Here is a 13,719-nt window from a genome sequence, read left to right as displayed (position 1 = left end):
TGCCGGGGCCTGGTGGGGGTTGGGGGTCGGGAGGAGTTGGCGTTTCATGGGGGCAGAACTTCGTTTTGGAAGATGGAGTTCTGAAGATGGACAGTGGTGACGGTTACACAGTATGTGAATGTATTAATACATTATGAACTCTATGCGTAAAAATGGCTAAAATGGTAAGTTTTATGTTATGTGTATTTTACCACAATCTTTTTAAGTGAACAAGAAGTACCAGTAACAGAGGGAGACGGGGAGAGCCATAGGATGGGGAGGAGGACCCGAGGGGCTGTTGCCGGGGTGCGGGGAGCACTCGCCAGGGTGCAGCTCTTCCTGGTGCATCTCCAGGGTGGAGCAGGCACGTGGGCCCCCACCCGTCAGTGAGGCACCCAGTGGGCTGGGGTGTGGCCTGGCCCCCTCTGCAGGAGGCTGGGTACAGCCAGAGCCTGGGGCCAGTAGGTGGGGCCCTTGGGAGTCAGCGAGGACCCCCACACGTGTCCAGCATCAGGGGAATGCGCTGCCCTGATGGGCGCCGATGCCGCCTCTTCTCCCCTCAGGTGTCGGGCAGTTCAGTGACGACATCCAGCAGATGACTGGGCAGCGGCCCAGCCTGTACTGGCGGCTGTGCTGGAAGCTGGTCAGCCCCTGCTTTCTCCTGGTAAGGGACCTCGGGCCACCTGCCCCTCCCCCATCTGCCCACTGTCCCCACTCTGGCACCTGCCCTGAGGTCCAGCATCTGCATGTGGGTTGTTGCTTGAGCACACTGAGTGCATAGGAGGCTGGGGGCAGGGCCTGGGGTGGGCCCCTAAAGGCTGCTTTGAGACTGAGGTCACCGTGGCTGGAGTCAGGGGCCTCAGGACTCGGCCCAGAAGGACAGGCTGATCCCTGAACTCATCTATAGTCTCCTGAAGGTGCCTTCCACCCTCCCCTCTAGACCCACCGAAAAACCCTCACGTGGTCTTGGACCTCTGTCACGGTTCGTTGTGAGTCCTGCACTTGGGCCACGCCTCTGTGTTGGGAGGGGAAGCTGGAGGTGGGTCGGGCTGTCCACTCACCTCTGCCTGTGAGGATCAAGGTCGAAGTTAGAGCTTCCAGGGCAGCGGGGACAAAGGACGCCGAGTGCTGGATGAGAGCAGCAGGGGCCTCGGCCCCGTCCCATTGCTCACGCAGGCCTCCCTCTGGCTCAGCAGCATCACTGCGTCCAGTAGGCACTTGCTTCTGTCATCCGCCATCGAGTCAGGGCACACCGGGCAAGGCCAAAGGACGCCCGTGTTTGTAAATAGAGTTTTGTTGGAAGGTGGCTGCGCGCATTCATTAGGGATTGCCCGCAGTGCTTCCTCCGCTGACCTACAGAGGCCTGGAGGCTCACAAAGCAAAGCTGTGCCGCCTGGTCTGGGCAGGAGACCTAAAAGCTGTCCAGGTCTAAGCAGAGTGTCCCGTGAGCTGCTCACGTAGAGAAGCAGCTCCCGAGTCCAGCAGGCACGAGGCGGGGCCTGGAACAGGGCAGGGGACTCAGGCCGCACCCTCTCGTGGACCAAGGGCTGGTCCCGGGGTCAGCAGGGCCCACGTGCATGGAGACCCCTCGTCACCTGCACACAGCAGGTGGGACAGCCCCATAGTTGCAAGCAGAGGGGTTCCAGGGTACAGGAAAGAGATGATAGGCAGGCCCTCTCCCGGAGGAACTCGACATAGTGTGAGAGCTCCAGGCCGCGTGCTGTGACTGCACGTAAGTGTTCCAAGTCCAGTTAACTGCGCCTGCGGAGGCTCCCGTTGAAGACTCCTGGATTCACGGGGCAGCCTTTTAATAGCACACAGACTACACGGCTGTTCGGAGGGGAAAGTGAGGAAGCCCTCCCGGAAAGTCAGCCTCCTGCCCACCTCCCGCTCTCCCCCGCCTTTAGTTGAAACTGAGCTGTTTTGCATGAGGACATCAGCTCCCCTTGAGGGGGTGTCTCCTCTTAACACCCAGAGGGCTGACCTCGATCTTAGGAGATAAAATGTTCTACTGATCTTAGACCAAATCTTCGAACTTCATGCAGAAACACACTTCGTAGACTTTTAGATAAACCTACAAACTATACGAAACAGGACTTCATTTTGCCAACTTGAGGGAAACATGACAATTTCATTGCTCTATGTCATTTTATATTTAATATTACAGCGCAATTCCTATGACGTTTTGATTTGAGCAGAAAAATAATGTCTGTGTTATCATCTGTTTCTTCAGGCTGTGGCGTAGTCCCCTGCCCTCTGGCGTGTGCTAACCTCTGGTCATAAGGGGTGTACACGCCCCAGACTTGTTCAGATGACTCTGTGGCAGATGACGCCGCAGCACTGCTACAGGGAAATTATGCCCGAGCAAAGGCAACTTACATGGGCAGACTGTGGCCTGGGGAGGCGTAGTCGTTTCTAAGGAAAGTGGTATCTAGCGAGAAGTTGAGCAATACCGGAAAGCACATTACAGCAATACCTACATGTCAGATGTGCAAGACCGACATGTCCAGGGACGCACGCGTGGTTCTTTAAAGCATGCTCAGGGCTCTCTGTGCAGCCAAGGCAGCCGCCCCTGATCCCAGATGCTGCAGGACACTGGCTTTGCTCGCCAAAGGGCTGCTCACCCTGGCTCTGGTCACGTGACAGACACAACCTCAGCCCCCATCCCAGTCCTCCGCTACCCGGCTCCAAACCTACAGGTGGCCCGAAGTAGCGTGTGAAGAAGATGCTGAGACTGGCATGAGACACGCGTCCAACATGCTTTTCAGGTGGAAGGCTTGGATGTTTTAACTTTTCTGAAATTGAGGAAAAGTGGATAATTTGGAAAAAAAATGCATTTTAAGCTACATCATAAACCATATCTATCAGAGCTTCCCTTGTCTCCTTGGGAAGGACCCAGGTACACAGGACACATAAGTAGGCGTGCAGTACACATGTGGGTGCACAGAACACATTGAGGTGTGAGGTGCATATGTAGGCACGTGGAGGATCTTTTTAGATGGTGGTGCATGTTTGTGGAGTGGATGAACAAATGCATAAGCTGCCTAAGGAGAAGCCTCCAGAGAGTGGGAAGCTGCCCCTCCAAGTGGCATCCACTCCACCCTCTGTTACCTTTGTGGTGGTGGTTCTGAGACAGGTCTGTGACTTTATCAGATTTGCTTCTAGAATGAGTAGAGATACGGAGCTCAGATGGCCCTAGGGTGGTCCTGCATGGGTCACAGTTGTGTCTTCAGGCCATGGATGATCATAGATTCAGTGTACTTGGTGGTGGTCAGTTTTGTTTTTGTTGTGACTTCAAGCAAGGAATAGAACAAGGTGGGATAGAACAGGAAGGGATGGGATGGGATGAGATGGGATGGGATGGGATAGAGCAGGATGTGATGTAACAGAACAGGATGGGATGGGATGGGAGGGGAGGGGAGGAGAGGGGATGAAACAGGATGGGATGGGAGGGGATGGGAGGGGAGGGGAGGGGAGGAGAGGTGATGGAACAGGATGGGAGGGGAGGGGAGGGGAGGGGAGGGGATGGAACAGGATGGGATGGGAGGGGAGGGGAGAGAACAGGATAGGACAGGACAGGCTAGATCAAGCTTCAGGAGGACATGACTTGCCCGGGATGCCCAGCTGCCACGTCTGCAGGCCTGGCTGAGGTCTGCACGTGCACAGCTGTGGGGGCTGAGAGACCCTCTGCCATGAAGTGCCTGCCCCATCCCTGCTTTGTCCTGGCACCGCCGGCTGAGAGCTGCCTGACCTCCGTATCTGCTGGTTTCAGTTCGTGGTCGTGGTCAGCATCGTGACCTTCAGGCCCCCCCACTACGGGGCCTACATCTTCCCCGACTGGGCCAACGCGCTGGGCTGGGTCATCGCCACGTCCTCCATGGCCATGGTGCCCATCTATGCGGCCTACAAGTTCTGCAGCCTGCCTGGGTCCTTTCGAGAGGTGGGTATTTGGATGGGGCGCCTTCACCTGAGTGTGAGGCCACCAGAAAGGTTCCATGGGTGTCCATGGCCCCAGTCCTCACCTGCCTGGGTCATCTGTGACCACGAGGATGATACTGGAGGTGGCCACCACAACAGTGTGTGTGTGTGTGTGTCTGTGTGTGTCCACCTGCACGCCTGGGCCCATGGGTGTGCGTCCATATGTGTATTCGTGTGTGTGTCTTTATGTATGTCCACGTGTCTGTCTGTGTCTATGTGTGCATGTGTCTGTGTGTGCATGTGCCTGTGTGTACGTCCACTGTATCTCTGTGTCTGTATGTGCTGTCTGCGTGTGCACGTGTGTGCGCCTGGGTCTGTGCTCACATGCGTGTCCAAGTGTTTGTGTGTACTGAGTGCATGCATGCCTACACACTATGATATGTGGTGGAGCGGGGGGACACAGCAGCCATCTGAGGACAGTAGAATCCGGGGTGACCTAGGCCCCCCCAGGGCTGAGCCCAACGTTGGCTGAACAGGGGCAGCTGGAGCCCCAGGAAGCTTTGCCGAGTGACTGACACACATCTCCTTTCCTCTGCTTGGTTTTGCCACCTTTGCGTAGAAGAAAGGCAGGTGGACCAATCACAGCGCCCTGTTTAACACCTTGGCTCTGTGGTTCCCGGAAGAAACAAGGACACTCCCTCCTTGGAAGAGGGTCGCCCTCACCTGAGATCCCACCACTGGGAACTCCCGGAAGTTGCTTCCTCAGATCCCAGCCTTTCTCAGAAAGAACTCGCTTGACCCTGGGCAGCAAAACCCCAGAGCAGCACCAGCTGTGTTCAAGGATTCCACCTTAGGGCCACACGGTGCCCCCTGGGCTCAGACATGTGGCAGGTGCTCCCAGGCTGGCACTGAGCCAGTCCCTCCAGCAGCCTGGCCAGGCCAGGGCCCAGTGCAGGCAAAGCATAGTGTGTGGCTGGGGTCTTCTGTGGAGCGGGAGGGGCTCTGGGGCTGCCATGGCCCCAGGAAAGCTGATGGCACTGTGCTGTGGACAGTCCTTTTCAGACCCCCACGGGCTGACCTGCCAGGACCCAGCGCAGGGGAAGAGCAGGCAGCTGGGCAGTCCCTGCAGGGAGAGAGCTCCTCTGGGAGGCTGGATGGACTTGGGAGGCAGGGCCCAGGTCAGCACAGAGCTGGAGGATGCTTACAACCCAGCAGGCCTAAATAACCAGTGCCCTTACCCCTCGCACGGCCAAACTCTCAACATAAGCCAAGTAAAACCTCAGCAGCTGAGCCAGGTACAAGTGGAATTGTGGTGATGACGTGTGGTAGGGCCACACACAGGGGTCCCTGCGAGAGGTCACCTGGCCTCAGAGATCCAGACACAGGCATCCAGGCCCCCGAGTGTGAGCTCCTGAAGATGCCGCCTGCTCTGGGAGGACTTGGTGCCGTCCAGCCCCAGGAGCTGCTGCAGCAGGCAGTGGAAGGAAGGCAGGCTCAGCGTTCACTCTCCCAGGAGCTGCAGGTGACAAAAAGCAAGTGCTCCTGGAACATGTCAGCTGCAGGTGGCCCCGAGGCAGCCCACCTGGGTGTGGGCACGTTCTTCCTCAGGGCCCAGCACACGTGGTAACTTAGAGACAAGAGCCGTCTCCAGGACCGCGTTTTATTTCAAGCAAGGGCTCAAATGCTGATGTTCTGCTCTGCGCTAGACTTTAAGGGGACCGTCAGGATGTCAGCTTCGGGCCTGACTGGCTGGCTGGTCGGTGTGGGCACTGGCAGTGTAAGTCAGTGGTGGGTGCTGGTGATATGGATGCCGGTGGGTGGGCGTTGGCAGGTGAGGAGGGCTGGTGGTGAGGGTGCTGGCAGGTGAGGGTCCTGGCAGTGTGAGTCAGTGGTGGGTGCTGGCGGTGGGTGCTGGTCTGCACTGGCCCCCGCACTCTTCTTCTCTTTCAGAAACTGGCCTACGCCATTGCGCCCGAGAAGGACCGCGAGCTGGTGGACAGAGGGGAGGTGCGCCAGTTCACGGTGAGGTCGTGGTCCCTGCTGGGCCTCTCTCGGGAATTCAGAATGATCCCAAGCTCAGTGTTCTTAGCCCCCAGAGGGCTCCGAGGCTGGTGTAGACAAGGCTGGTGTAGACAAGGCTGGTGTAGATGGTGCTCATTTACTCAGCGCTCTATGAGGACAGGCAGCCAGCTGTGGCAGGTGACAGTGGAGACGTGCGCCTGGGACGGGGGGGCGCATGACGCGGGGGCCCCGGGAGGTGCCTCTGCACAGACGCCTGAGGAAAGCATGGTCCCTGCAAAGACCTGGGCATGTCCCAGACCACGGGAGCAGTGCCCTGCGGGGCCAGCTGAGCCAGCTTAAGGACCAGCAAGGGACCCGCCCACCTCATGGGGGCACGAGGGACAGTGCCAGGAGGGGAGGCCTGGGCCTGGCCATGGGGAGCCATAGGGAGCCCTGGAGGGGCTTGGAGAGGCCTGGGAGCCTGGGGCTGGCTTCGAGTGAGAGGATGGTCACACCAGGTGTTTCCTGCACCCTGGGAGCCATCCAAGTGTGTGCGCACATGTTCATGACATGCCGTGGAGCAGGTGCATTCCCAGGGGCACACAGTAAACACCTGGCGTGTTTTTACTCCCACAACCCTAAGAGGCAGCCTGCCACTCTGTCTACACAAGGATCCCTGAGACCCAGAGAGGCCCCGGAATGTGCCCAAGATCACAGAGTTGGCTGGCAGGAGAGGAGCCTGGGCTGTGCCCTGGGCCTGTGGCACTGTTGTCCTCCACCCCAGAGTGGCCTCAGCCCCGACCTGATTCCAGACACTAACGTCAGCCTAATGCCGACAGCAGAGTCCAAGGCACAGCAAAAGGGAGAGAAGGCCATAGTGTGGAGGGCACCGCGGCCCCACCTTGGACCTGCCTCTTCCCTCTGGCCACCTCTCTGTGGCTCATTCTCGTAAACATCCTTCCAACAGGGTTCTCATGAGCTCACACCTGAGGAGCCCAGCATGGACCTGCACATGGGGCAGGAGCAAGGATGCAGGCAGAGGGAGGGGGCTCTGTGTGCCTGGGAGGTGGGCGGTGACGTCAGGCAGAACAAGACGCTGAGCAGGGAACAGGTCTGGAGGCAGTGGGGAGAAGCCGCCTCTGAGCACACATCTGCACAGCTTGTTCCTCCTCCCTGCGAGTCAGGTTCCGGTGTGGGCTCTGCCTCCCTCCACTGGCACCTTTTCCTCCGTCTTCCCAGTGACTTGCCTGCTCCAAACACAGGAGGAGCATCCAGGCGTCCCATCCCATGCATCCAGGGGACGCCAGCCCCTCCCCACTGGGCCTCCGGTCCTGCTCCACCAGAGCCTCTCTCCTCTGAGAGTCCTGTATCTGGGGGTCTTACAGTTTGTGTAGGATCTTGCTAGTCTTCTCAAATATCCAACTGTGACTTCGTGTGAGATTCTTGCTGTGCTTCCTGTCGCATTAATCTCAGCTCCTGTATTTATCATTTCTTCCTCTGCTTTTCTTGGATCTACTCTGTTGTAGTTTTGCTAACTTTTTAATTTGGACTTTAGGTTATTAATTTGCATCCTTCGATCTTTTCTAATGTAAGCACTCAAGGCTATGAATTTCCCTCAAAATACTCCATGTGCTGCGTTCCACATTTTTTTACATAGTATTTATCTTTTAGTTCTAAGTATATTTTAATTTCCATTGAGACTTTGTCAACTCATAACTTGCTTAAAAGTCTGTTTTTAAATTGCCAAATATATGGGGATGTTTTACTCATCTTTTTGTTTTTAATTTCCAAATTAATTTCATTGTTCTCAAACACATATGATACCTATTATTTAAAATGTATTGAGACTTCTTTAGGGCCTTGTACCTGATCAACTTTGATAAACATTGCACATCTTTTAGATGAATGTGCTATTCTCTAATTGTCAATACACAGTTCTGCTTCTGTCCATTTGAGTAGGCTTATATATCATGTTACCCACATTGTCTACACTTTGTCAACTTTAGGGGTGCTTGACCATGAGTAATTGAGAGATGCCTGTGGCATATTCTTCCTCGATGGTATATTTGTTTGCTGTTCCCCTCAGTTCTATCAGGTTTTGCTCTCTGTAGTCTGAGGCTGTTTTCTGAGGTTGATCCATGTCTAGAATGATCATCTCTTCCTGGTGACATGAACCCATCTTCACTCCCTAATGATGCTTTTGGTCTTAAAGTCTGACTTGTCTGGGACAAATATAGTTGCACCAGATGTCATTTGAGTTTGCCTGAAATATCTTTCGCAATCTGTTAACTTTCAACTTTGCAGTAATCTTAAGATTTAAGTGTCTTTTGCAAACCCAGCATACACCTAGAATTTTTTACGCTGACAATTGGACAGGTTAATCCATTTACATTTGTTGTGATTATTGATATATTTGAACTCGATTCTACTATCTTTCTATTCCATTTGTCCCATTTTTAGTGTTTTTCTCCTTTATTGCCTTTTTATAGATTGATTTTTCTTGGTTCACTCATTTTTATTATTCCATTTATTTCTCTCTACTTGCTTAGAACTTACATACTTTATTCTTTTTTTTTTTTTTTTTTTTTTTTGAGATGGAGTCTTCTGTTACCCGGGCTGGAGTGCAGTGGCGTGATCTCTGCTCACTGCAACTCCACCTCCCAGGTTCAAGCAATTGTCCTGCCTCGGCCTCACAAGTGGCTGGGATTACAGGTGCCCACCACCACACCTGGATAATTTTTGTGTTTTTAGTAGAGACAGGGTTTGACCATGTTGGCCAGGCTGGTCTCGAGCTCCTGACCTCAAGTGATCTGCCCACCACTGCCTCCCACAGTGCTGGGATTACAGCCCTGAGCCACTGTGCCCAGGCTTATTCTATTCTTTTAATAGCTACTCTTGAGGTTGTACCATACATATTTCACTTAAACTCTACAGATAAACCATATTTTAACCCCATCCCATTACAAGGACTTAAATCTTCCTCCTACTGATGAACATGCTATGATTGTTCAAATCCATTTCTCTCTTTTTAACCCACAAATTAGACACTGTTATTATTTTGTACGGACTCATCGTGTTCCTTGGACTAATGTGCATGCCTGGGGTTTGTTGGTTCCCATACTTTCGTTACTGACTTCTTTTATTCTAGGACCATTTTCTTGCTTTTCAAAAAGCATCCTTCAGACATTCCTTTGAGGAGGTCTCTTGCTAACCTCCCTCACTATCGGTGTCTGGGAACATCTTTATGTTGCTCTCATTCACAAAAGCACTGTTGTGGGCTCAGGGCTCTAGGCTGACAGGGACTATCTCTGCGTTTTGGAGGCAGCAGTGTTCCATGGCTGTGCTGAGACGTGTGGCCTGTGAGCCTGCTCTGTGGCGTCCTCACCCCTGCACTCGGCCGAGTTTTTTCTGCTTTCCATGTCGTGGGTTCACTGTGGAGTGTCGGGACCTGGGTTTCTTTTCCTTTTTTTTTTTTTTTTTGAGATGGAGTCTCGCTTTGTCGTCCAGGCTGGAGTGCAGTGGCGCGATCTCGGCTCACTGCAAGCTCCGCCTTCCGGGTTTGCACCATTCTCCTGCCTCAGCCTCCCGAGTAGCTGGGACTACAGGCGCCCGCCACCACTAATTTGGTTTCTTTTTATTTTTCCTCTCTGGATATGTCGTGTGGCCAGATCTGTGGATTCACAAATCTTGTCATTCTGTGAATTTTGCGGCCACACATTGAAAGATTGCCTTCTGCCTTTCTGTGTTTTCCGTTATGAGGCTCTGGTGTGTCCACTTGGCCGTGGGTCCTCCAGGTCTCTTATCTCACTTAGATTTTGTTTTCATTTGAATCTTAGGTGCACAGTTGAGTAACGCATCTTATCATTAATCCACATGTGGCCATTTTTAAATTATTAATTTGTCACCGTGACAAACAGACCCTTGTGAGCCCACAGCCTGTGGAAACTGCCTGCCCCTCACCATTCTGCATCTGCGTCTAGCTTGATCTTCCCTTGCTCTTCTTACAATTTCATTTGTTGCATCTCTAGATATTTTTAGCTTCCTAAAAACTGTATTATTTGGCTTCAGCATTTGGTGTAGCCCTAACCAACCCCTACTGAAGCAAGACCTTGTGCACACTCCATGCAAATCCCCGAGAATCGTGACATTTTCCTGGCCGGGGGAACAGGCACCATGCCCAGCCCTGTGTGGGCATCAGAGGTGGTTCCCTCTGGTCCTGTTGGCGTTTCTCTCCCCAGCCTCCTCATACGCAGCGGGATGTGCTCAGCTGAACCCTCAGTGGCGGTCCTGGGCCATTGTCCCGGGTCTTCTTTCTGTGTGGCCACCTCATCTCTGGTGCTCTGGCCTGCAAACTGCAGCCACCTCCGTTGCCCTCGCTCTCCTTTCCAGCCTGTCAGCTCAGGGAGTCCACCAGGCTGCACCGTCCCTGTGCTGCAATCTAGAAACTCCCTCGAGGCAGCGAGCAGGGTGGCAGGGGGCCTCCTTGTTGGCTTCCCTCAGGGACCACTGACCCTTACGGTCTGGTGTCCACGGTCTGGAAGGTCATCGGCACGTGTGTTTTATTTGGGGGTTGTTTCGGACAGTAGGGTAAATTCAGTCCCTATTATTCCGTCTAGGTCAGAAATGTCTGTGTCCATAGCTACGCTTCACCTACTGTGACTGGTCCCTGACCGTCCGTCACGTGAACAAACCACAGCTAAGCTATGGACGCTCCGCCTCCCAGTGCCCTGCCCCTGGTCTGCATCCCAGCCATTCTCTTTCTGCTTCATCTCTGGAAGCTGCATGTGCTCTGCTGTTTCTTGTGAAATTCTCATCACTGTGATGTGCGTGTGTCACTTTTCCAAGAGTCCCCCGTGTGGCCGTCCTGGAATCTGTTGCAACAGCTCTGGTCCTTTGGGGTCAAATTGAGGTCTGGTTTCTGGGGACTCACTTAGAGTGGGCTGCTGTCTTCTGTTTCTAGTCTTTATTTTATATTTATGGCTTGATCTTAATCTGTGGGAATCTGGGAGCCCCCAAGCACATCTCCCTCCAGAGGGGACCTTCTGCTTCTGTCAGCGGGCAGGACAGAGAACTGCTTCACCCCGGGGGTACAGGGCTCATAGCTGGAGTCCCACTGTTTCACTCCGGGGGTACAGGGCTCGCAGCTGGAGTCCCACTGCTTCACCCCGGGGGTACAGGGCTCACAACTGGAGTCCCAAGCATGGCTCCTTCATCGCTGACCTGAAGTGGGGCTGCCACCCAGAGCCTCTGCTCTAGGGCTCCGGCCGCAGGGCCACCCCTGGCTGTGGGTCCTGGCCGGGCTCCCTGCCCCCAGCTTCCTTCACTGAGCCCCAAGCTGCACCTGGATGCTGCCTGTGCTGGCATCAGCTGTGGCTGCTCCAGGCCCCCGGTAGACCCCTGGCCTGCAGTGTGATCCCACCCAGGCTGAGGAGGTCCCTGCAGGCTCTCAGTGGAGTGGCCGGTGGAGCCTGTGGTGTGGCCAACAGTAGCTTCAGTGGCTTTCCATGACTGGCATGGTTTTGTCAGAAGCAAGCCCCACGTGCAACCTGTTTGGAATGTTTATGAAACACACTTCTTGCCATTTAGTCCTATCGAGGGGCTTTTACGCTCACAAACAGGCTGAACTAACAGCTGCATAATAGCAGGCAATGACATTTGCTGGTGGTCTAAATAGCTGCTCTTGTCTGTCTCATCAGTCCCCGAGCAGTCAGTACACGCTGCTCTTGCACCCGCACAGGTCGCAGAGAGCAAGACGGAGCTGCAGAGGTAGCGTGTCACTTGGATGGAGCATCTGAGGCCCCCAGGAAGGTGGGGGGACGTGGGGGAGAGGTGACATCACCACGTCACACCCAAGTCACTGGGGTACAATCTGGAACCAGCCCCGGATTGAGGGTGCCCGGCATCTCTCAGACTCAGCAGCTGATCAATGTGTCCCAGAGGCCACCATGGCCACCACAGCAACCTCAGTCTCACAGCTTTTTAAAAAATCAAGTAATAATTGATTTGTAGAAGTTTGAGCGAGGCATCGGATCCCTGGCACCTGTCAAGGGTGTGTTGGTCCAGGCCCCCCATGAGCCTCCCCCTCTCCCAGGGCACATGGCCGGGAGGCTGCAAACTGTCTGCTCACTGCCTTCAGCTGCTCTTAGCCACCTTCAGCTGCTCTTAAATGGGGCATCGCCCCAGGGTTTCTGACTAAACCTGTTTTCTTTCCAGCTCCGCCACTGGCTCAAGGTGTAGAGGGGGCAGAGACGAAGACCCTGGGAAGTCATCCTGCAATGGGAGAGACACGAACAAACCAAGGAAATCTAAGTTTCGAGAGAAAGGAGGGCAACTTCTACTCTTCAACCTCTACTGAAAACACAAACAACAAAGCAGAAGACTCCTCTCTTCTGACTGTTTACACCTTTCCGTGCCGGGAGCGCACCTCGCCGTGTCTTGTGTTGCTGTAATAACGACGTAGATCTGTGCAGTGAGGTCCACCCCATTCTCGTCCCCGCAGGGCAAAAAAATGTCTAACTTCATGCTGTCTGTTTGAGGCTGGCTCCCTCCTTCCCTGCTCCCTGCTCCCTGCTCCCGGCTCCGAGGCTGCCCCAGGGGCACTGTGTTCTCAGGTGGGGATCACGATCCTTGTAGACGCTCCTGCTGAGAATCCCTGTGCTCACAGTAGCTTCCTAGACCATTTACTCTGCCCATATTAAAAAGCCAAGTGTCCCGCCTGGTTTAGCTGTGCAGAAGGTGAAATGGAGGAAACCACAAGTTCATGCAAAGTCCTTTCCCGATGCATGGCTCCCAGCAGAGGCTGTAAATTGAGCGTTCAGTTGACACGTTGCACACACAGTCTGTTCAGAGGCATTGGAGGACAGGGGTCCTGGTATGTCTCACCAGGAAATTCTGTTTATGTTCTTGTAGCAGAGAGAAATAAAACTCCTTGAAACCAGCTCAGGCTACTGCCACTCAGGCAACCTGTGGGTCCTTGCGGTGTAAAGAAAGGCCTGACAGGAGCGTGTACTACCCCAGGATGCATGCAGGGCCCCCGCAGGAGCGTGTACTACCCCAGGACACATGCAGGGCCCCCGCAGGAGCGTGTACTACCCCAGGACGCATGCAGGGCCCCCACGCAGGAGCGTGTACTACCCCAGGACGCATGCAGGGCCCCCACGCAGGCAGCCTGCAGACCACACGCTGCCTGGCCTTGAGCCATGACCTCCAGGAAGGGACCCCACTGGAATTTTATTTCTCTCAGGTGCGTGTCACATCAATAACAGTTTTTATGTTTGCAGATGGCTTTTTAAAATCATATTTACCTGTGAATCAAAACAAATTCAAGAATGCAGTATCTGCGAGCTTGTTTGCTGATATTGCAGTTTTTGTTTACAAGAATAATTAGCAATACTGAGTGAAGGATGTTGGCCAAAAGCTGCTTTCCATGGCACACTGCCCTCTGCCACTGACAGGAAAGTGGGTGCCATAGTTTGAATTCATGCCTCGAGTCGGTGGGCCTGCCTACGTGCTGCCCGAGGGCAGGTGCCGTGCAGGGCCAGTCACGGCTGTCCCCTGCAAGTGGACGTGGGCTCCAGGGACTGGAGTGTAACGCTCGGTGGGAGCCGTCAGCCTGTGAACTGCCAGGCAGCTGCAGTCAGCACAGAGAGCAGCTTCCCCATTGCCTTCTGGGGAGGGACGCAGAGGACGGCTTCCCCATCGCCTTCTGGCCGCCGCAGTCAGCACAGAGAGCGGCTTCCTCATCGCCTTCTGGGGAGGGGCTCCGTGTAGCAACCCAGGTGTTGTCTGTGTCTGTCGACCTCTCTCTAGTCAGCATCGTGT

General features: G+C 54.3%; 1 protein-coding gene across 2 annotated transcripts in view; it reads left to right on the top strand.

Annotated features, from left to right (window-relative positions):
* SLC6A3 (solute carrier family 6 member 3) overlaps positions 1 to 13,036 on the top strand; it is a 47,985-nt gene extending 34,949 nt beyond the window's left edge. For both annotated transcript variants that reach the window (XM_058430155.1, XM_032135437.2), the window contains 4 exons: positions 543 to 643; positions 3,752 to 3,919; positions 5,848 to 5,919; positions 12,112 to 13,036. In XM_058430155.1, coding sequence (XP_058286138.1) covers positions 543 to 643; positions 3,752 to 3,919; positions 5,848 to 5,919; positions 12,112 to 12,135 — 365 coding nt within the window. In that variant the 3' untranslated portion in view covers positions 12,136 to 13,036. The remainder of the gene's footprint in view (positions 1 to 542; positions 644 to 3,751; positions 3,920 to 5,847; positions 5,920 to 12,111) is intronic.
* Positions 13,037 to 13,719: the final 683 nt, after the last annotated feature.

This window comes from Hylobates moloch, unplaced genomic scaffold (genome assembly GCF_009828535.3).
Source record: "Hylobates moloch isolate HMO894 unplaced genomic scaffold, HMol_V3 SCAFFOLD_17, whole genome shotgun sequence".
In the NCBI taxonomy this organism is placed as follows: domain Eukaryota; kingdom Metazoa; phylum Chordata; class Mammalia; order Primates; family Hylobatidae; genus Hylobates; species Hylobates moloch.
The sequence above is the reverse complement of the archived record's forward strand: the minus strand, read 5'-3'. Positions and strand labels throughout refer to the sequence as shown.